At 35.1% G+C, this 20,845-nt stretch overlaps 1 protein-coding gene across 6 annotated transcripts in view; it reads left to right on the top strand.

Moving 5' to 3' along the window:
- CCDC73 (coiled-coil domain containing 73) overlaps window positions 1–20,845 on the top strand; it is a 105,318-nt gene that overhangs the window by 21,174 nt on the left and 63,299 nt on the right. For 3 of the 6 annotated variants that reach the window (XM_029208526.1, XM_029208524.1, XM_029208521.1), the window contains exons 3-5: window positions 5,995–6,066; window positions 7,692–7,727; window positions 8,662–8,736. In XM_029208526.1, the coding sequence (XP_029064359.1) occupies window positions 5,995–6,066; window positions 7,692–7,727; window positions 8,662–8,736 (183 nt within the window). Of the gene's footprint in view, window positions 1–5,994; window positions 6,067–7,691; window positions 7,728–8,647; window positions 8,737–20,845 lie in introns of all 6 variants that reach the window. The other 3 variants (XM_029208522.1, XM_029208525.1, XM_029208523.1) reach the window with 3 other exon arrangements.

The following is a 20,845-nucleotide window of genomic DNA, read 5'->3' as shown; positions in this document are numbered from 1 at the left end:
AATTACTGATAAGGAGCAACTAACTTGTGTCATTTTGCTATTTGTTTTCAATGTGTCTGATAGTTTTTGTCCCTCATTTCCTGCATTACCATCATCTTTTGTGTTTAGTTGATTTTTTTGTAGTGAGATGTTTAAATTCCTTTCTCATTTCCTTTTGTGTATATTCTCTAGCTATTTCCTTAATGGTTACCATGGGGATTACAGTTAGCATCTGTCATTATAGCACTCTAATTTGAATTTGTATCAGCTTAATGTCAATAACATACAAGAACTCTATTCCTTTATAACTCCATCTACACCCTTTTCAGTTGTTGATATTATAAAATTACATCTTTATATATTGTGTGCTCAAGAGAATAAACTAGTAGGGTTTTTTTTGTTTTTTTGTGGTACACGGGCCTCTCACTGCTGTGGCCTCTCCCGTTGCGGAGCACAGGCTCTGGACGCACAGGCCCAGCGGCCATGGCTCACAGGCCCAGCTGCTTCACGGCATGTGGGATCTTCCCGGACTGGGGCACGAACCCGTGTCCCCTGCATCGGCAGGTGGACTCTCAACCACTGCGCCACCAAGGAAGCCCCTAAACTAGTAGTTTTAAAAATGCATTAGTCTCTGAATTATGTAGAAAGCAAATATGGAGTTACAAACCAAAGGTACAGTAATACTAGCTTTTAGCCTAATAATTGTCTTTTTTAAAAAAGTATTAGTTTCTTTAAAAAGAAATAAAAACTGCTGTTAGAGTAATACTAGCTTTTATAAATTGCTCATGTATTTACCTTTACTGAGATTTTTATTTCTTCATACGGCTTTGAGTTGCTCTCTCTTGTCCTTTCAATTCAACCTGTAGGAATCATATTATTTCTTGCAGGGCAGGTCTAATGGTAATGAACTCTCTCAACTTATGTTTATCTGCATTTTAGATCATGTAGAGGAAAGGCAGCTTATGTGAGATGGTGATAAGACTATGAAGTGTATTTCCTGAGTCCTTGGAGTACTTTCCCAGGTTTGTCTGAAGTAAGAAAATGTCCAAGATTGGGGCACAAGTAGCCAGTTTCATGTGGTAACCTCTAATAGGTGTGTATGGTAGAAGCCAGTGAAGTATAGGAGACTGTGGACTTAATAGTATTGAGAGTTAGACATAACCTTCTTGGTCATGGAAGTTCAAGAATGTCAGATTTAAGGTGCCATTAATTCTCTCTACTTTTCCTCAAGATTGGGGATGATTGGGGCAATGACATTTCTAAATCAATGACAAGACTTTGCAGAGTTCTCTAAAAACAGGTCCAGTAAAATGAGTGCCTCTGTTACTGGAGATCCTCACGTTGGGAACACAAAATCAAGTAATTTTTTTCCTACTCTCATAATTATAGCTCTCTCTCAAGAAAAAGTTTTAATCCATCCAGAGAAGTAGCAAGCAATGGTCAGAACATATTCAGAACCCACTGTAGGGGTTTATTTTAGGAAGTCCATTTGGACATGTTCAGTGGGGTCCTGAAGCTTGGATTTACAAGGATAACAGTTTTACTAGGATTGTGAGGGAGACAGATGAGATTTGCACCAGAGACATCCTCAAAAATCTTAGTAAAATTTCCCCACCAATGCTAATTGAATATCGTTTTCAATATGTCCTTGCTCTGATGGATAATTCCTTGTAAAATATGTTTGCAGAGTTTCGTCAAGGTTCTCTGGTGCCACCAAGTGTCTGTCCTGAAAGTGCCAGGGATTCTCTTGTACTTTACAACCATGTATTCTTTTCAGATTTTGGAGCCAGTTGTGGGCATTCCAAAATAGGATTTTTTAATCTCCAGAAAGATTTAGCTTTTTAGAGTATAATGGGGCCAGGACCTGATTGAGGGCTTCCTGTGTGTCATAAAGATAAACCTAGGATATTTCTTTTAGCCTTTGTTATCCCTTAATAGTGTGGCTTCATGATAGCCACCTCCTTAGGAAGCATTAGAGTACTTAAAAGTACTTAAAACTGTTGTTCATTTTACATTGGGATTCCTATTAAGGTTGGAAACTCTCATTGTTTCTACAGTATTACAAAATCATGGACTACTCTGAAAGGTATACCTAATATTAGTTTTTTGTTAACTCTCTTATCTCTTGACAATTGGCAAGCCCTGCTGAGAGGGTAAGTACTGTCATCAGGACTGGTTTTACTTCTGGTAAGGAGTCATGTTTTAGGGGTCAGTTGAGACTGTTCCAGTATATCTTGCCTTAGTTCCCATTTCAGTTATAAAAATAGATATATCAACAAATAATATTAAACCTAGATTTTCTAGGAGGAGTTTCTAATAAATCCATTTGAGGCATAGTCATTGTCTGGACAGAGGTTAGATCTCATGGAATTCCCCTTCTTTGGGTAATGGGAAAAGAGTAGCAATCTTTAAAGTATAGCACTGAGTTGAAATGTGTGAGGAAGAAAATAATAAAAAGTTCATAGGATGTAAGCCTGCTTGCCAAGAAGTGTGTTTTCAGTAGCATCCAGGATTGTACAGCATACAGAACCATCAAATTTAAACAAGATCCTTAAACCAAGTCAGTAGAGGCCTCTACTCGTTTGGCTGCTGCTTATTACTATCCTTAGATAAGGAGTAGGATTTTCCCCTCACTGGGTTGAGGGGAAGATTGTAGTAAGCAGTTGGGCCCTGATGATATCTGTGGTGTTCTGTTAGAGTATTAAGGACTTGTCTACATTGCTCAGATACAAATAGATAGAAAGCTTTATGACAATTTGGAGGGCCCCAATTGCGGGGGTCCAAGGGGGACTGTTGAGAGTTATTTTTAAATCACAAAATTCTTGTCCATGTTTAAGTTCCTAAGGGAAAGGTTCCATTGTTGAGGACTTAAATTATATAGAAATGTGTCAATTTCAGAGATGTTTGGAACCCAGTGTCTACAGTAGCCAGTGTAATCTGGACAACTTCTTAATTTTCTTTTAGTAACCAGCCTTGGAAAGTATTGAAGGGCTCATAATTTATCAGGAATAATAGATTTACCCCCTGGGGATAAATTATTCCCTAAATAATGCACTTTATTCTTACAAAATACTAAACTGTTTTTTGGAATTCTCATGTCCTTTCTGAGCTAAAACAGTACATAGATAAATGGAGTCAGTCTTAGAGCTCTCTTCATCTTTAGAACATAACGAAAGCTTGCCCGCATATTGTATAAGTGTAGAGTTTACAGGGAGGTTTAAGGTCCCTAAGTTCCTCAGTAAACCACTGAGGCATAACTGTCCAGGTAAATTGTTGACTCTCCCAGGACAGAACAAACAGGTAAAACTATTTTGATCTAAAGGGACGCCATAGAAAGCAGAACACGGATAAATATATAGTAGTAAAGTATGTAGAGTCAGGTGGCACTAAAGATAAAATAGTATCTGGGCTCAATGAATTGGGGAAATTGATATTTTATTTATGGCCTTAAGGTCTTAAATCTTCACCCATTGGGTTTTTGACTGGGGAACAAGTCAAAATTTTAAAACTGGTATAGGTATGATTGATTCATCCTTTCTTTATTAGGCTTTAGGACAATTGACTTTAGTTCTTCTTCGTTTCTGGTTTTAGAGGTATTATATAAAGTTAAGTAGAGGTTTAGATGGGTCAGTCTGAACCCTGCTGCCAATATCAGTTAAGACATTTTTCCCACAAAGAGTCCACTTCATGGAGATCTTTATTTGGTTCCATGGTACACACAGGTACCTAAGTCAATATCCAAATAAGCTATGATCTGATTGTGAATAGAATCCCCAGGAATCTTAAAAAACAAACAAACAAAAAAAAACTCCTCCTCCAAAAAAACAGGAGTTTAATTTTTCAGTTCTACTTGCATAGTAGATTCCTATCTCTTAAGTCAATGGGTGTGGCGTCATAAAGGAGAAAATAATATTCCTCACTTGAGAATCCAAGGATAACGGTTATGGGCTAAAACGGGACGAGTATCTTTGGATTATTAGAGATACACCCTATTTGAGTAGCTCATTGACCCTGAGGGAAAGGTTATGTGATGTTGCCAGAGTCTATGGTATGTATAAAATTTCCGGGTTTTTTTTTAATATTTAGAGAAATTGCTCTTTGCAAGTTTGAGGAATAAATGGGAAGTTGGGTGTGTGTCAGAGCAGTGACATTGATTTGCCCACCTGATATTTTTTCCCTTCATTTTCTTAGCTAGTTCAGGATGTTTTTTTCCCCAGTGTCTTTTCTGCTTATAATAAGTATCTACAGGTGTCTTTACCATGAGACTCACTCCTCTCATGCTTGATGACAGGAGTGGGAGTATTAAATTGTTTTATCTGTAAGGGTACCAGTTTCTTCTTTTGTTCTAAGGCTTTTTGAAGATCTGAATTTGTAGATCTAGTAATGGGGCTGTTTCCCATTCCAGTTTTTGTTGCATATTAAATCTATTTCTAGATTTACGGCTGTTCACAAAAAACGGGGAGAGAGCTGGAGTTCATGTTTACTTCAGAATCTGCTCCTCAAAGGATTTATCCCTGAAGTGTCCTATAAATTCATTCTTTCCTTGTTTGCAGGAGTAGAGTCTAATATATTTTTATAAGAAAACTGGGCAATATCCTCTGAAAAATTTTGTCCAATATCTACAGCTTTTCTAAATGTCTGGTTTCCGGAGAATTCCCTGACAGTCCAGTGGTTAGGACTCGGTGCTTTCACTGCCAGGGCCCAGGTTCATTCCCTGGTCAGGGAACTAAGATCCTGCAAGCTGCATGGCGTGGCCAAAAATTTAAAAATTAAAAAAAAAAATGTCTGTTTTCCTATGCAGTTCGGGATTTCCTAAGTCATTCTTGGGATCTTCTCACTTTGCCTTTTCTATTCTTTATTTTTTGCTTCTGAGCATATGAACCAATTGATACAGACCTTGGAACTGGCAGTATTATTTTTCAAAATTAGTTATGGGAATTAAAATATTTTAAAGTAATTGCTAACTTCAGGAAAAATAAAACTTGTATATATAGAAATGTAATCATGGGACTTCCCTGGTGGCGCAGTGGTTAAGAATCTGCCTGCCAATGCAGGGGACACAGGTTCGAGCCTGGGTCCAGGAAGAGTATCCCCCGCTCACTGCAACTAGAGAAAGCCCACACGCAGCAACGAAGACCCAACGCAGCCAAAAATAAATAAATAAATAAAATTTTAAAGAAGAAATGTAATCATGATATACCATATGGCTTAGCATTGAATAAAAATTGCAGTTATAAGAGTATAAATACTGACTGTTGATTTAAGCCACAATTTTTATATAATTCTGTTGGAAGAATAGACGGAGGACATGTAGGATTATGGTTATACAAGAAAGCTATCATATAGGAGGTCAGTAGATAAATTTTTTAAATTGTAGAATCATGGAGTAAAATAACAGAAGCATTTGAAAGTGGTTGCCAGTTTTACTAAGTTTTTAAATTATGAGAATTATTTGATAAAGATAGAAGAAAAAATTCATCTTGAATCTAAAGGACAGGACACACAACTTGTACCAAAAAAAGGTGGAGGGGAAAGAAATGGAATTGTATACATGGATTTTTTTTCAAAAATGCCCTGTGGTAGTTTTGGTTTTGTAAAAAATTATTTCAGTGAATTTAAAGAATCATATGTTACCATGTAAACATTTGTGCTTAGATAATAAAATTGGTGTTTTTGGAAACTGTAATAAGACTATAGTCTGCTTGTATATTAGACTTAATTTTAATAACTTTTGGTGAAAGGTATTTTCTTGAAGAAAACTTTAAAGTAAGCTATATTCAGAGTTTAAAATTTTAGAGAGCAATATGTTTTATCATGAAGAAGCAACTGGAAGCAAAATTATTGTATGCTGAGTCCATGACAGTTAAAAAAATAATAAAATTGTCATAAGTTACATTTTAAGAGCATAAAATAATATGTGCAATGAATATGTTTAACTTTAATTTGTGAACCCAATTAAAATTTAAAACTGAAAGTGGCTAGAATCTGTTTTAACTTTTCATGATTTTAAAATAGGAAACTCTTCAGAATCAAAAGGAAACATTAACAAAGCAACACAAAGAAGCAATGGCAGTTTTTAGAAAGCAGGTAATTTCATAAGGATAGACAAACATTACAGTTTTAAATATTGCACTTTTCCCACTTCTCATGAATATTATGACAGGTTGTTCTCCATACTCACTGAGGACAAAAAGGTTATTATTGGAAGCAGGAAATAAGATTATTTTGAATCACAACTGATAATAATGTAATGTAGTAGAATGATTTAGTTAAGGAAAGAAATTAGGAATACTATTTTCTTGGAGATGTGTTTTCATTGGTCCTAAATAAAATATGTTAGTGATATGTGTGTTCTTGCTCTTTCTCTCCCTTCTCCCTTTTCTGTCTTTAATTAGCATATCTTAAGAGCTTACCTTTTCCACATTACTCCTTTACCCAAGCTAACATTATAACACTGGTGAAAAGCTGAAATGCAAGTAGGAAGAGATGTGATTATCATGCACCTCCATAAATATCAACTACTAACAACTAAGAAAGATCAGTAGAAGAATTGAAAAAAATATATTTTAAAGAAATGAAGAACAACTCCTTCTGTTATTTTGAATTCTATAGCTCTTCTTTACTACCTCACATTTCTCTTCAGTTCCTAATTATAAAATAGAAGTGTAAGAAATGTGCCTATGGAAAATGTACTCTAGAAATGCTTTTCCTTATAGCCATGCCAACATCACCATTTTTTTTTTCCTTTTTCCTTCCCCCTTTTTTGTTTTTATCTCCATACAAGTGTGTGTGTTCAGAGAGAAATGCATAAAAAGAAATAAACCTATATAACCTAATCACTAGTGGGTTAAGGTTATTGGTAATTTACACTGTAGTGTGGATTTGTTTAAGCAGATGATAAACTTCCTTATAGTCTGAAATTGGCTTTACCTAAGTTATGAGAGTTTTAATTGAAGGGTGAGGAAGCAGAAACCAAATGTACAGCATAGTATTCTTTAGGAGAGAGCAGTTCTATGTCTCTGTTACCACAAGGGACTCTGGGCAAGAAGAAACATCCAGGTAATTGAAGGGTAAAGGAGAAAGTGCTATTGGGTTCTTTTTTTTTTTTATTTTATTTTCTTCTTTCTCTTAAAAAAAAGGATTCTTGAAGGTAAGTGAGGAATATGGAAAATGAGATGGAGAAATTCCAAAGAAAAATTTTATTTCTTGACAACTTTGCCTAGTATCCTTGTGTTGCTTGGAATATTTAATTGGTTTCCTTTGGCAAGTTCACCCTAGTTTTAAAATGTCATTATTTATTTATTAAACTAACACATGCATTTAAAAAAAATTTCAGAAAATACTGTCAGTGCAAATACAAATGATACCAATTTTATAGAAGTATGCCTTCAGAAATTGTTATATGTTATTGTTTATGAGTAGATGGCAAAATATTGAAACATTTAAAAAAAACTGGAGGGAAAAACTAAACTTTCAAGGATGATTGGTGCTCTGATCGTGAGATTAAATTGTTCATTTTCTTTGGTGACTATCTTTTTTCCCCCTTTTATACCTTTTATTATTTATTTTTTCAGTGTAAAAGTAGCATAATCACATTGTACTAAGTTCAAACAATATAGACATGTAAAACATTTCTGTAGTCTCACTGACCAGTGCAAATCACTGGTAACATTTCACTTACCTGTATTTTAATTTTTAAAATTCTTTATCAGTTGCAAATGAAGATGTGTGCCTTGGAAGAAGAAAAGGTATATATTAATTTTTTAATAATTTGAAACATAGCTTAAATGCATTTAATTATCAGTTGTTCACCATAATGGAAAGGAGCATTGGTAATGAACAAATGGAGACTGTTAATTTCTTAAAATTTTAGAAACAGAAAGGACCTAAGGAAATCATGTTACTTGAGCTCTTATCATTTTACAGTTGAGAGTACTGAGGCCTAGTAAGATATGAATGACTTGCTGAAGCTCCCATTTTGAAGTGGCAAAGCTGGGACTAGAACCTAGATTTCTTCAGCCCCTAAATTAATTGCTCTTTCCACTATACTGCAGTGTTTCTATTAAGTATAATATATTTTTAGTGCCTTTTCAATGAAATTACCTTCTTTAAAAAACAGTAAGATGATTTGCATCTGCATGCAGACCAACAGGAAAAGAGTATACAACTCTGAACAATGCTAGAAATTCATGTGGCATTAAATGTTTTCTCTAGCTATTCAATAGTTCATACATGTTTTTATTATATCAAAGGACATGTCATTTATAATATTAAAACTTAGAGTTATTTTTAGCAAAAGACTTTCTTTTAAAATTTTTCTCATATCCTTATACTTATAAAACAAATGTACTTGTGTCTTATTGATTAGAATATATTTATTCTAGCCATATGAATTAAATAATTATATAGTATCCATAAGTTCTCAGGAATGCTCTACTGATAAAATGATTTATTGTTATAATGAGATTTTCCATTTCATGATATTTGTAACCTTGTATAGACCTTATTGTAATTTTATGGTATCTTGAAGTCATTAGAAATACAAGTTGTAGTACAGATACATGTTTAAATTCTGTGAAGTATTAGGTTGCAAGCAGAGATTTTGGTTCTTGAACTCTTGTTCTCCCTGTTAATAATGTCACTTACATTGGAAAGTACTGAAATATAGTTTTTTACTTGAAGGGAAAATATCAACTTGCTACAGAAATAAAAGAAAAAGAAATAGAAGGATTGAAGGAAACATTAAAGGCATTACAGGTAAAGTAACTTAGTATTGCTTGAAAAGTAATTTGGTATTTTAGCATTGTATCAGTAAAATGCTGTAAACATGTAGTGTAGCAAAGTGAAGCTGAAAAAAATTCATATATCATATATAATTTAGTACTTTTTCCTGAGAGCCTTGGATTTCAAATTAGTAGGATTTTTGCTTTATCTTTTATTTTAAAAGGAAATATTAACATAACTTTCATTATTTCTCACAGTAATATAATTAGATATATGTTATTTTTAGCACTTTATAGATGACAAAAGCAAGTTAGGCCTATATATTATAACTGATTTATCTATGGTCCTTAAAAATTAACATAAAATAGCATTTATTGTTATTATTATTTGCTAAGTACTATGCTTATTTTCTACAAATACAAAGATGAAGGAAACATCACTTTGCCTTTAAGTCATTCAGTCTCATACAGAGGTATGAGGTATACAACAGATGATGAATCATTCAATACATATTTATGAAGGTCTACTATGTGCCAAACCCTGCTCTAAGCACTGGGAATACAGCTGTGAGTAAAAGGGTCAAAAACCTCTGCCCTTGTGGAGTTTACATTCTAATGGGGAAGACAAACAATAAAAAGAGATAAAAAGTAAAATAGAGATTGTTGGGGGAAAAGATATTCACGTGATTTCAGAGTATCACCCTATAGATAATATTAATTACAAAGAGCAAAGTAATTATTTTACAGTGGAAGGATCTTGATGGTTACTACCTGAATCAGGTAATTCACACTGTAGTGTGGATTTATTTAAGCAGTTGACAAGCTTTCTTCCTTTAGTCTGATTACAGTAGTACAAGGATTCCTTTTCTCCACATCTTTACTAGCACTTTTTATCTCTTGTCTTTTTGATCACAGCCATTCTGATAGGTGCGAGGTAATCTCATTGTGAGTTTGATTTGCATTTCCCTGATTATTAGTGATGTTGAGCATGTTTTCATATACCTGTTCATCATTTGTATGTCTTTCTTTGAGAAATGTCTGTTTAGGTCCTCAGCTCATTTTTTAATTGGGTTATTTGGAGTTTTCTGCTATTGAGTGTGTATATGACTTCCTGCTACATTTTGGATATTAACTCCTACTCAGATACATGGTTTGCAAATGTTTCTCCCATTACATAGGTTGTCTTTTCACTCAGTTGCTTATTTCCTTTGCTGTGTAGAAGCTTTTTAGTTTCATGCAGTCCCACTTGTCTATTTTTGGTTTTGTTGCCTGTGCTTTTGGTGTCATGTCTAAAAAATCATTGCCTAATGTTGAGAAGCTCTTTTCCTAAATTTCCTTCTAGTAGTTTTATGGTTTCAGGAGTTATGTTTAAGTCATTTTTTTTTTTTTTTTTTTTTTTTTTTTTGTGGTACGCGGGCCTCTCACTGTTGTGGCCTCTCCTGTTGCAGAGCACAGGCTCCAGACGCGCAGGCTCAGCAGCCATGGCTCACGGGCCCAGCTACTCCATGGCATGTGGGATCTTCCCGGACCAGGGCACGAGCCCGTGTCCCCTGCATCGGCAGGCGGACTCTGAACCACTGCGCCACCAGGGAAGCCTTATGTTTAAGTCTTTAATCCATTTTGAGTTGATTTTTGTTTATGGTATGAAATTTTGTATATTGCATGAGGTAAGGGTCCAGTTTCATTGTTCTGCATGTGGATTTTCAGTTTTTCCAACACCATTTATTGAACACTATCCTTTCTCCATTATGTGTTCTTGGTGTCCTTGTCGAAGATCAGTTGGCTACAGATATGTGGGTTTATTTCTGGGCTCTCTATTCTGTTCCATTGGTCGATATATCTCATGTTGGTTTTGGTTTTGCTTTCGTTTTGTTTCTTGTCAGTACCATGCTGCTTTGATTGCTGTAGCTTTGAAATATATTTTGGAATCAGGAAGTATAATGTCTTCAGTTTTGTTCATCTTGCTCAGATTGCTTTGGCCATTCAGGGTCTTTCGCGATTCTCTATAAATTTTAGGATTGTTTCTTCTATTTCTGTAGAGACTGGCATTGTGATTTTGATAGGGATTGCACTGAATCTGTAGATCACTTTGGGTAATACAGACATTTAAACAATATTTAATTTTCCATCCATGAACACAGTATGCCTTTACATTTATCCGTGCCTTTTAAATTTCTTTTATCAATGTTTTATAATATTCAGTGTACAGACCTTAGCCACTCTGCTTAAATTTGTTACTAAATATTTTATTCATTTTGTTGCTATTGTGATTATTTTCTTAATTTTCTTTCCAAATAGTTTGTTGTTTGTGTATAGAAATGTGGCTGATTTTTGTATGCTGATTTTGTATTCTCAATTTTACTGAATTCATTTATTAGTTCTAACAGTTTTTTTGTTGTCTTTAAGGTTTTCTATATGTATGATTATGTTACCTTCAAATAGAGATAATCTTACTTATTCCTTTGTGATTTGGATGCCTTTTATTTCTTTTTCTTTTCTCATTGCTCTGGCTAGGACTTCCAGTATTCTGTTGAATAGAAGTGGTGAGAATAGGCACTCTTGCCTTATACTGGTTTGATTATGATGATCACTGTGGGTTTTTTATAAATGGCCTTTATTGTGCTGAGGTAAATTTCTTATATACCTATTTTGTTGAGAGTTTTTATCATGAATGGATGTTGAATTTTGTCAAATGCTTTTTCTACATCTATTGAGACGAACATGTGGTTTTTTTTCTTTCATTCTATTAGTGTGGTGTATCACATTGATTTATTTGCATATGTTGGACCATCCTTTTAACCCAGGGATTAAATCTCACTTGGTGATGGTGTATGATCCTTTCAATATGCTCTCGAATTTTGTTTGCTAGAATTTTATTGAAGATTTTTGCATCTATGTTCATCACAGATACTGGCCTGTAGTTTTCTTTTCTTGTAGTGTCTTTGTCTGGTTTTGTCGTCAGAATGATGATGGTCTCATAAAATGAGTTTGGAAATGTTCCCTGTTCCGTGTTTTGGGAGAATTTAAGAAGGATTTGTATGAAATCTTCTTCAAATGTTTGGTAGAGTTCTTCCATGAAGCCATCTAGTCCTGGGCTTTTCTTTGTTGGGAGGTTTTAAATTATCGATTCAATATCCTCATTTGCTATTGGTATGTTCAGTTTTTCTAGTTCATCGATCTTCAGTTTTGGTAGGTTGTATGTTTCTAGGAATTTATCCATTTCTTTTTTTTTTTTTTTTTTTGCGGTACATGGGCCTCTCACTGTTGTGGCCTCTCCCGTTGCGGAGCACAGGTGGCTCCGGACGCGCAGGCTCAGCAACCATGGCCCATGGGCATGTGGGATCTTCCCGGACCGGGGCACAAACCCGTGTCCCCTGCATCGGCAGGCGGACTCTCAACCACTACGCCACCAGGGAAGCCCTCTATTTCTTTTAATGGGAGAATTTGTTGGCATATAATTGTTCATAATAGTCTCTTACGATCCTTTTTATTTCTGAGGTATCCATTGTAATGTCTCCTTTCATTTCTAATTTTGTTTATTTGATTCTTCTGTCATTTTCTTAGTCTAGCTAACAGTTTGTCAATTTTGCTTATTCTTCCAAAAAACCAACTCTTAATTTCGTTGTTTTTTTTTCAATTGTTTTTGTATTTGCTATTTGATTTATTTCTGTTCCAATCTCTATTATTTTCTTCCTTCTGCTGATTTTGGCCTAGTTCTTCTTTTTCTAGTTGTTTGAGATGTAAAGATAAGTTGTTTATTTGAGGTTTTTTTTTTTAATGTAGGTGTTTATCATTATGAAATCTCCTGTTAGTATTGTTTTTGGTGCATCCCATAAGTATTGATATGTTGTGTTATTGTTTTTGTTTTGTCTTGAGATACTTTTAAAATTCTCCTTTTTTTTTTAACATAATGAATGTTCAAGAGTATGTTGTTTAGTTTCCATGTATTTGTGAATTTTCCTGTTTTCTTACTGTTAATTTCTAATTTTATTCCACTGTGATCAGAAAAGATACTTGGAATGATTTTGATCTTCTCAAATTTAAGACTTTTTTGACGACCTGTCACATAGAAGGTGACTTTTCTGTGATACACCATATGGTAGACATATGATCTATCCTGGAGAATGTTCCATGTGTGCCTGAGAAGAATGTGTATTCTTCTTCTATTGAGTGAAGAGTTCTGTATATGTCTGTTAGGTCCATTTAACCTATAATGATGTTCACATCAACTGTTTCTTCATTGATTTTCTGTCTGGATATTCTATCCATTATGGAAAGTGAGGTACTGGAGTCTCCTACTGTCATTGTAGTTTTGTCAGTTTCTCTCTTCAGATCTGTTGATGTTTGCTTTGTATATTTAAGTGCTCTGATGTTGGGTACATATATACTTATTATATCTTCCTGTTGAATTGACTCTTTAGCATTATAGAATGACCTTCTTTGTCTCTAAAGACAGTTTTGACTTAAAGTCTATTTTATCTGATATAAGTTTAGCCACCCCTGCTTTCTTTTCATTACTCTTTGGTATATCTGTTTCATCCTTTTACTTTCAGTCTACATGTGTCCTTAAATCTACAGTGAGTCTCTTACAGATGTATCACTGGATTTAAAAAAAATTTGTTTAGCCACTCTGTGCCTTTTTATTGGAGAGTTTAATCCATTTACATTTAAGTAATTATTGATAGGTGTGGAATCACTGTTGTCATTCTGTTGATTGTTTTCTGTTTTAGTTGTGTTGTACATCTCTTCCTCTCTTGTCTTCTTTTGTTACTTGATGTTTTTTATAGTGATTTTTAAAATTCTTCTCCCTTTATCTTTTGATGTTGTTCCATAAATCATATGGCCTTTCTTCACCCTCTTTCATTCTTTTTTCTTTTCACTGGATAATTTAAAATGATCTGTCTTTGAGTTCACTGGTTTATTTCTTTTGTTCCATTGAGTGTGCTGTTGAAGCTATTACATTTTTCATTTCATTCATTGTGTTCTTCAGCTCTAGAATTTTTTTGGTTCTTTCCTTATGACTTCTGCCTCTTTATTGAACTTCTCATTTTATTCATGTAATATTTTCCTGATTTTTTTGAGTTATCTATCTGTGTTATCTTGTAGTTTGCTGAGCTTCTTTAAAACAGTTATTTTGAATTCTTTGTCAGGTAGTTCATAGATCTCCAGTTCTTTGGGGACAGTTACTGGAAATTTGTAGTATTCCTTTGATGGTGTCATGTTTCCTTGATTTTTTGTGTTCCTTGTAGCCCTTTGTTGGTGTTTGTGCATTGAAGGAGCAGTGACCTCTTTCAGAGTTTTTGGACTAGCTCTGGTGGGTATAAACCTTGACCTACTGGTGGATGTGAGGATGCTGGCTGGGTGGCATATGTGGTGGTGCCAGGTGTAGTGCTGGGTCTAGCAGCTCTGGCTTGGTTGGGGAGCAGTGATGCTTCTTGTTCCAAGAAAGGGCACAGTGGCCTGGGCTCTAGGCAGCTCCATCAGCTCAGGTAGGTGTAGACATTAGCAAAGACTGTCAGTGTCCTTGGAGGTGAAAGCTGCTGGCGTCCATGGTAGTGATGAGGGCTGTTGAGGTCCTTGGTGGTGAAGGCTACTGGTCTCTTCCTGCTCTCCTTTTCTCCCATTTGGGGGGAGTTGTTGCTGAGGGCATTTCTTTTGGCGCCAAGCTGTATGAACCTAGACAATTGAATGACACAGGTGAAATGCTTCCTATATTTTTCTATTCAGACATCCTTGTTTTTTTGTGCTCTACTGGGTTGCTGCAGCTTCTTAATAGTACTCCAGAGCTCTTCCAGAACTATTTTCATTTTTAGGTACTTGTTAAATCATGTGGGGGTGTGGGAAGGCTGGGACCTCCTGGTCTACCATCTTTCTGATGTCACTCCCATGAATTCTTTATATTTCTCTGAAATAAGCCCTTTTTGTTTGTGTTCTGGATTTCAGATTGTTTCTTCAGTTTGTCATTTGTATTTTGATTTTGTTTGTTTGGCTTTTTGTTTAACATTTGCTATAAATTATTTATTTTTCCTTTACGGCTTTTGGAGATTGTCATGGTTAGAAAGGCATTCACAACTACAAAGTTATAAAAAGGATTTGCCAATGTTTTCTTTTATTACATCTAAGTACTCAAATTTTACATTAGATCTTTGATCATTTGAAGTTTATCTTTGTAACAGTATGAGATATGGATCTAAGTCTATATTTTTTCAGGTTGTTATTCAGTTGTCTTAACACTATTTAGATTCTCCTCATTTGGGATATTAAGCAATTTTTATTTTGGATTTCATTTGTTACTTTGATGTAACAAAGTGAATAAAAATTAAGTACAACAAAATGTCAATGAGTTCCAAGAAGAATGTTTTTAATAAAAAGAAGGGCATGGATTCCATGCCTCAATTTGGATGAATTAGAGGCTGGAAGATATTAGTGATATAGTAAAGACTCCTTATATCTTGTTTCTTCAACAACAACAGCAACAAAGCAGTAAGTGATTAGAAACTCCAGAGAAAACAGATTACTGTATAACTAAGGCATAAAGTAAATTAAAATTTGGGATGGTTTTGAGCAATTGATGGGTTAAAACAAGAGAAGATATTTAGGTCCTGACCCTAGTAAAATCATCCTTCATGTAGCACATTGGACCTATACAAAGGAAATGTGGTATTAACACCCTGTTGGGCTTGGCATTAAACAATATCTATATTGATTGTAATAACATAAACACTGTTGACTTCCAGTTTTTAGAATTAACCTATAAGCAAAGCATGGGAGACTTAATTATGGTTACAGAACAAAACTTAAATGTTACTAACCTTGTTGATGAAAAAGTAAAGGTGCAGTGAGATGAAGTTGATGGTGATATCCAGAAATATTCTTTAAAGTTGATGGAAAAGAAATAGAGGTTTAAGGCTACTATTTAAAGTTTATGTAGTTATACAGTTTAGTGATTCTTATCATACCTCAGATATCCAGTTTAAAATGACCCCAGTAGGTAAACTTTTTTTTATTATTTAAATTAAAAAGTTGTTCTTATAATTGAGTATACCGAAATTACCATTATAGCTATTATAGAAGACTCTAATGTGTTTTCTTACAGTATCTTGAACTAGGCATAACTTACCTCTTATTTCTGAATAAATCTTGAAAAAGTGTTACTTTTTTTTTCTACTAAAATGTTGTCAATAAAGAAATATGCCAATTTTGTTATAAGTGCTTTGTTATTTTAGCACTTTTTCTTGAATTATTTCATTTGATACCACTCATGCATGTTTAATTATCTGGATAATGTAATGAGTATTTTCAAATCAAAAGAAATTTCTTCATATGGCTGACCCTCTGTGCAAGAGCTGTAAGGATTTGTTTTGCCTTGTTCAGCCTGTGACATAGTACAGGTGATGTATATATTACTTTATGGCTGGATGAACATGATATATAAACAGTGTAGAACAATGAAGATACTTCTGGTGTTTCCCCTCCAAGTTAAAGAAAAAAATTTCCTCTTTAATTATGGATCTGATATAAATCCATTAGGCAAAGAAAGTTCACAGCCTCTTAGCCATCATGTAGCAACCTCCCTCCCTCCTTTACTTAGGTTGCTACTTTTTTTCCTTTCATGAGGTTGTGCCTACCATGTGCAGGAATAAGAAATCAGATAATGCCTTTTCTTGAAAAGCTCATAGCCAAGCCACTCTACCTACTGAATTCTAAAATGAAACAAACAGACACAAAACCACAACACACCAAAAGCTGAATTATTTTTCTTTTAATGGATTCTTTGAATGTGTTTAACTTCTATCTAAAATGGTACCTTGTTACTTGATTTTAAAAGGATTAGTTAGGGCTTCCCTGGTGGCGCAGTGGTTAAGAATCTGCCTGCCAGTGCAGGGGACACGGGTTTGTGCCCTGGTCCGGGAAGATCCCACATGCCGTGGAGCAACTAAGCCCGTGCGTCACAACTACTGAGCTTGCGCTGTAGAGCCTGCGAGCCACAGCTACTGAAGCTCGCACGCCTAGAGCCCGTGCTCTGCAACAAGAGAAGCCACCACAATGAGAAGCCCGCACACCACAAGGAAGAGTAGCCCCCGCTCACCACAACTAGAGAAAGCCCGCGTGCAGCAGCAAAGACCCAACACAGCCAAAAATAATAAATAAATAAAAATTTAAAAATATATACATATTAAAAACTAATAATAAAGGGATTAGTTAGAGCAGGGCAACCTGCTTATATCTTAGTTACCTGACAAATTAAACTTTGTTTATGTAAACAGTATGCCTAAGGGCTAAATTTTGCTGAGTGTCCTGTAGATTTTAAATAAATTATTTCTGCCTATTAAAGCCTTACTATTATACATGATCCTGTGGTAAGCCTTTGTCTTCTTGAACCTCGATTTTCCTTTAGGTAAAATGAGGAAATTGAAATACATCAGCATTTCCCAAACAAGACCATTTTGTGAAGCAATAACGTATTATATTCTCTACTTCACTTAATTTTTTTTTTGCGGTACGTGGGGCTCTCACTGTTGTGGCCTCTCCCGTTGCGGAGCACAGGCTCCAGACGTGCAAGCTCAGCAACCATGGCCCACGGGCATGTGGGATCTTCCCGGACCGGGGCACGAACCCATGTCCCCTGCATCGGCAGGCGGACTCTCAACCACTGCGCCACCAGGGAAGCCCCTACTTCACTTCATTTTAAACTTACTGAATTTATAAATTAAGACATTAATTCCTCTCACAGAACTGAAGGCATATTTAATACATAATGTGTTATTTCTACTATTGAATCTTTATCTTATTAGGCCTTACCTAACCACAGTGATACAAGGGAACTAAATTCCTAGAGCTTTGACTGTGCGCATTTATCCACAAGGAATTCTTAGATATTTGGAAATTTTGTAGTTTGGAGAATCATAAACTTACAGAGATGTTAGAAATACGTTACAGAGAACTATTTTCCTGGATGATTTAAAAGTAATACGCCAGGGACTTCCCTGGTGGTCCAGTGGCTAAGACTCTGTGCTCCCAATGTAGGAGGCCCGGGTTTGATCCCTCGTCAGGGAACTAGATCCCACATGCAGCAACTAAGACTTCACATGCTGCAACTAAAAGATCCCACATGCTGCAGTGAAGATCCCACATGCCACAACTAAGACCCGATGCAGCCAAATAAACAAATAAATATTTTTTAAAAAATAAAATAAAATAAAAGTAATATGCCAATCTGATGCCCTGTCACCCCAAATACTGTAATATCTCTCCTATAATCAAGGACATTGTCCTACAAAACCATAACACAACCATAAAATCAGGAAGTTAACACTGATATATAATTGTAAATTAATTCTCATGCCCCATTCAGGTTTCACCAATTGTCCTAGCAAAAGGATCCAGTTTAGAATCTTCTGTTGCATTTAGTTGTCATGTCTCTTTGATCTCTTTCAGTCTGGAACAGTTCCCCAGTCTTTGTATGATTTTAATGCCTTTGAAACTCTTGAAGATCACAGTTTAGTTATTTTGTAGAATGTCCCTCAATTTCTGTTTGTTTTTTTTTTTAATTGAAAAATAGTTGATTTACACAGTTGTGCCAATCTCCCTCAGTTTCCGTTTGGATATTTCCTCATGAATAGAGATAGTTTATGCATTTTTGGCAAGAATATTACAGAAATAAGGCCTTATTCCTATAATTGAATTCTATCAGATAGCTGATGATTTCAGTTTGTCTTATTATTGGTGATGTTCACTTTGAACATTTGATTTAGGTGGTATCTGACAAGTTTCTCCACTGGAAAGTTACTCTTTTCCCCTTTCTAATCAGAGTATTTTATAAGCAGGTACTTTGAATAGAAATGTTCTGTTTCTCTCCAAACATTTAATATATTCATTTATTTATATCAGTTTAGAACCGTAGTTTCTTATTTTATTCAATGGATAAAAATCTGTGACTATCATTATTTATTTTGATCCTCACATGATCATTAGTTTGGCCAGTAGGAGTCCATTCAGACTGATTTTTTAGTCTTTTGGACATGACTTTATCATTCTTTCAGCATTTTCCTGCTCTCAGGTAAAAACAAAATGTTCCAGGATCACCTTGTAGTTTATGTAACCTTGCCCTGGAATACAGCATTTCTTCACATTGCCTTGGTTCCTTTTAGTGGAAAATGGAATGTAGTCACCCAGATCTGGGCATTGTTACACTCACTGCTATTGGGGTGTCATTGGTCTCAGACCTTCTTAGTAGACAGAGCTAGGGAATCTATGTATGTATTTATATACACACAAATATATAAACACACATTTATAATTATGTTTGTTTCTCTATCAATCTATATATGTCAAAAACCATGAATTCACATTACTTCCATTTCCAATCCAAAACCATAAGGTTAATTTTAATTTATTTCCCTTCCATATTTATATATTTCTTTACTGTTACAGCAAGAAATATGACTTTCTTTATTCTTAATATATTTACTTATTTGATAAATTACCCTGTATGTGATCAGGCCTCCATTCTGCTACTCCTTCCTAATGTGGATGCCCTCTTCTCCCTGCTTCAACTCTGATACCTGGGTTGCCCTTTTTCAGCACTGCCTACTAAGCACCCTACTCAGCTTTTGACTCCCCATTCAGTCCTGATACCCTGTTCTGGAATGCTGCCACCACTACCCCTTCACCTCTTCCCCACCTAATGAACTTGGGACTGAGTTGTTCAGGAAGGTGAGGGGTTAAATATTTTTAGCACAGTACTTAAAGGACTTTATTCCCAAGTAACATAAATCCCATTAATTTAATGGGAAAATAGATTTGCTCTAAACAAATGTACTTTACAGTAAACTTTTCATAAAATTTTCCAAAAAGTGAAGGATAGCTATAACTAGGAAAACATTTGTGCTTTATCTTTCAAATTGCTTTCTGTTGTTAATACACTAATTAGTGTTAGTATAGTTTTGTTCCAGTATTAGAAAGCTGCCTATACCTGGTATTATAAACCAGTTTTATGTGATTTCAGAATGAATAATCATTATATAGAACATCTGTAAAAAGATTTCATGTCAATCTAGTTATGTTACTTTCAAATTTGACTTATTTGACATAGGAATGCAGCTACATGATAGTTTTTTAAGTTGGAAAGTGCTCTAGAGGTGTTGATAAAATAGAGCTGTGAATCATGGTTCAGAAAGAATAAAATGCAGAGATATTGATGTTTGAAGAACAGTGACCTGAAAGAATTTGGTAAATTTGCTCTATGTTTATCAGTTTTATCTTTGGCTAATGGTAGCTGTATTAGTGAAGGTTCACCAGCGAAACAGAACCTGTATATATAGAGAGAGAAAGAAAGAAAGAGGGTGATTGATTGATTATGAAGAATTGGCTCACACAATCACACAATTATGGAGACAGAGAAGTGCCATGATCTGTTGTCTGCAAGCTGGAGATTCTGGAAAGCTGGAGGTATGATTCCAGTCTGAGTCCCAAGGCCAGTCTTTTTTTTTTTCCTCTTATTTTTCTAGATGACCTCTACCTTTTTACTTTGCTTTTGTCTGTATGCCTTAAAAATACTCTGATCTCATCTAGTCTCATTTCTTTAAAATGGGGTCTACATGCAGAGGGCTTCCAAATGTATATCTCCAGCCCCAACTCCAGCCTGGATTGACTATTGGATGTCTAAAGGACATCTCAAACTTGACGTGTCCAAAACTTAGTTCCTAAAATCTCGCCCTGAAAGCTAACTAACTTATTTGTCTTTTCTGTTTTTGTTAATTACAACTCCCTTCTTCCTGTTGCAGATTTTTTTCAGCTTTTCCCTCAGAGTATATCCAGAATCTGACCACTTCTCACTACATCTACTACTAACACCCTAGTCCTCTTTCATCATCCTCTTTCATCTCAATTGCAGTAGTTATATGAAATGTTCTTCCTGCTTCCACTTCTGTTCTCCTTCAGTTTTAATATAACAGTCAGAGTGATCCTTTCAAGGAGTAAGTGAGGCTCTGTCACATTTGTGCTTGGGTCTCTTCCGTGGCTTCCTGTCTCATTCAGAGTAAACCATTATTATGTACCCCAAGACCTACAGTGATTTGGCCCTACCTCCTCTCCTACTCTTCTGTGAACTCATCTTTTGCTGTTCTTCCCCTTGCTTACTA

Source organism: Monodon monoceros, unplaced genomic scaffold (assembly GCF_005190385.1).
Source record: "Monodon monoceros isolate NGI ecotype Baffin Bay Population unplaced genomic scaffold, NGI_Narwhal_1 Super_Scaffold_7, whole genome shotgun sequence".
NCBI lineage: Eukaryota > Metazoa > Chordata > Mammalia > Artiodactyla > Monodontidae > Monodon > Monodon monoceros.
Note: the sequence above shows the minus strand (reverse complement) of the source record. Positions and strands in the feature narration are given on the sequence as shown.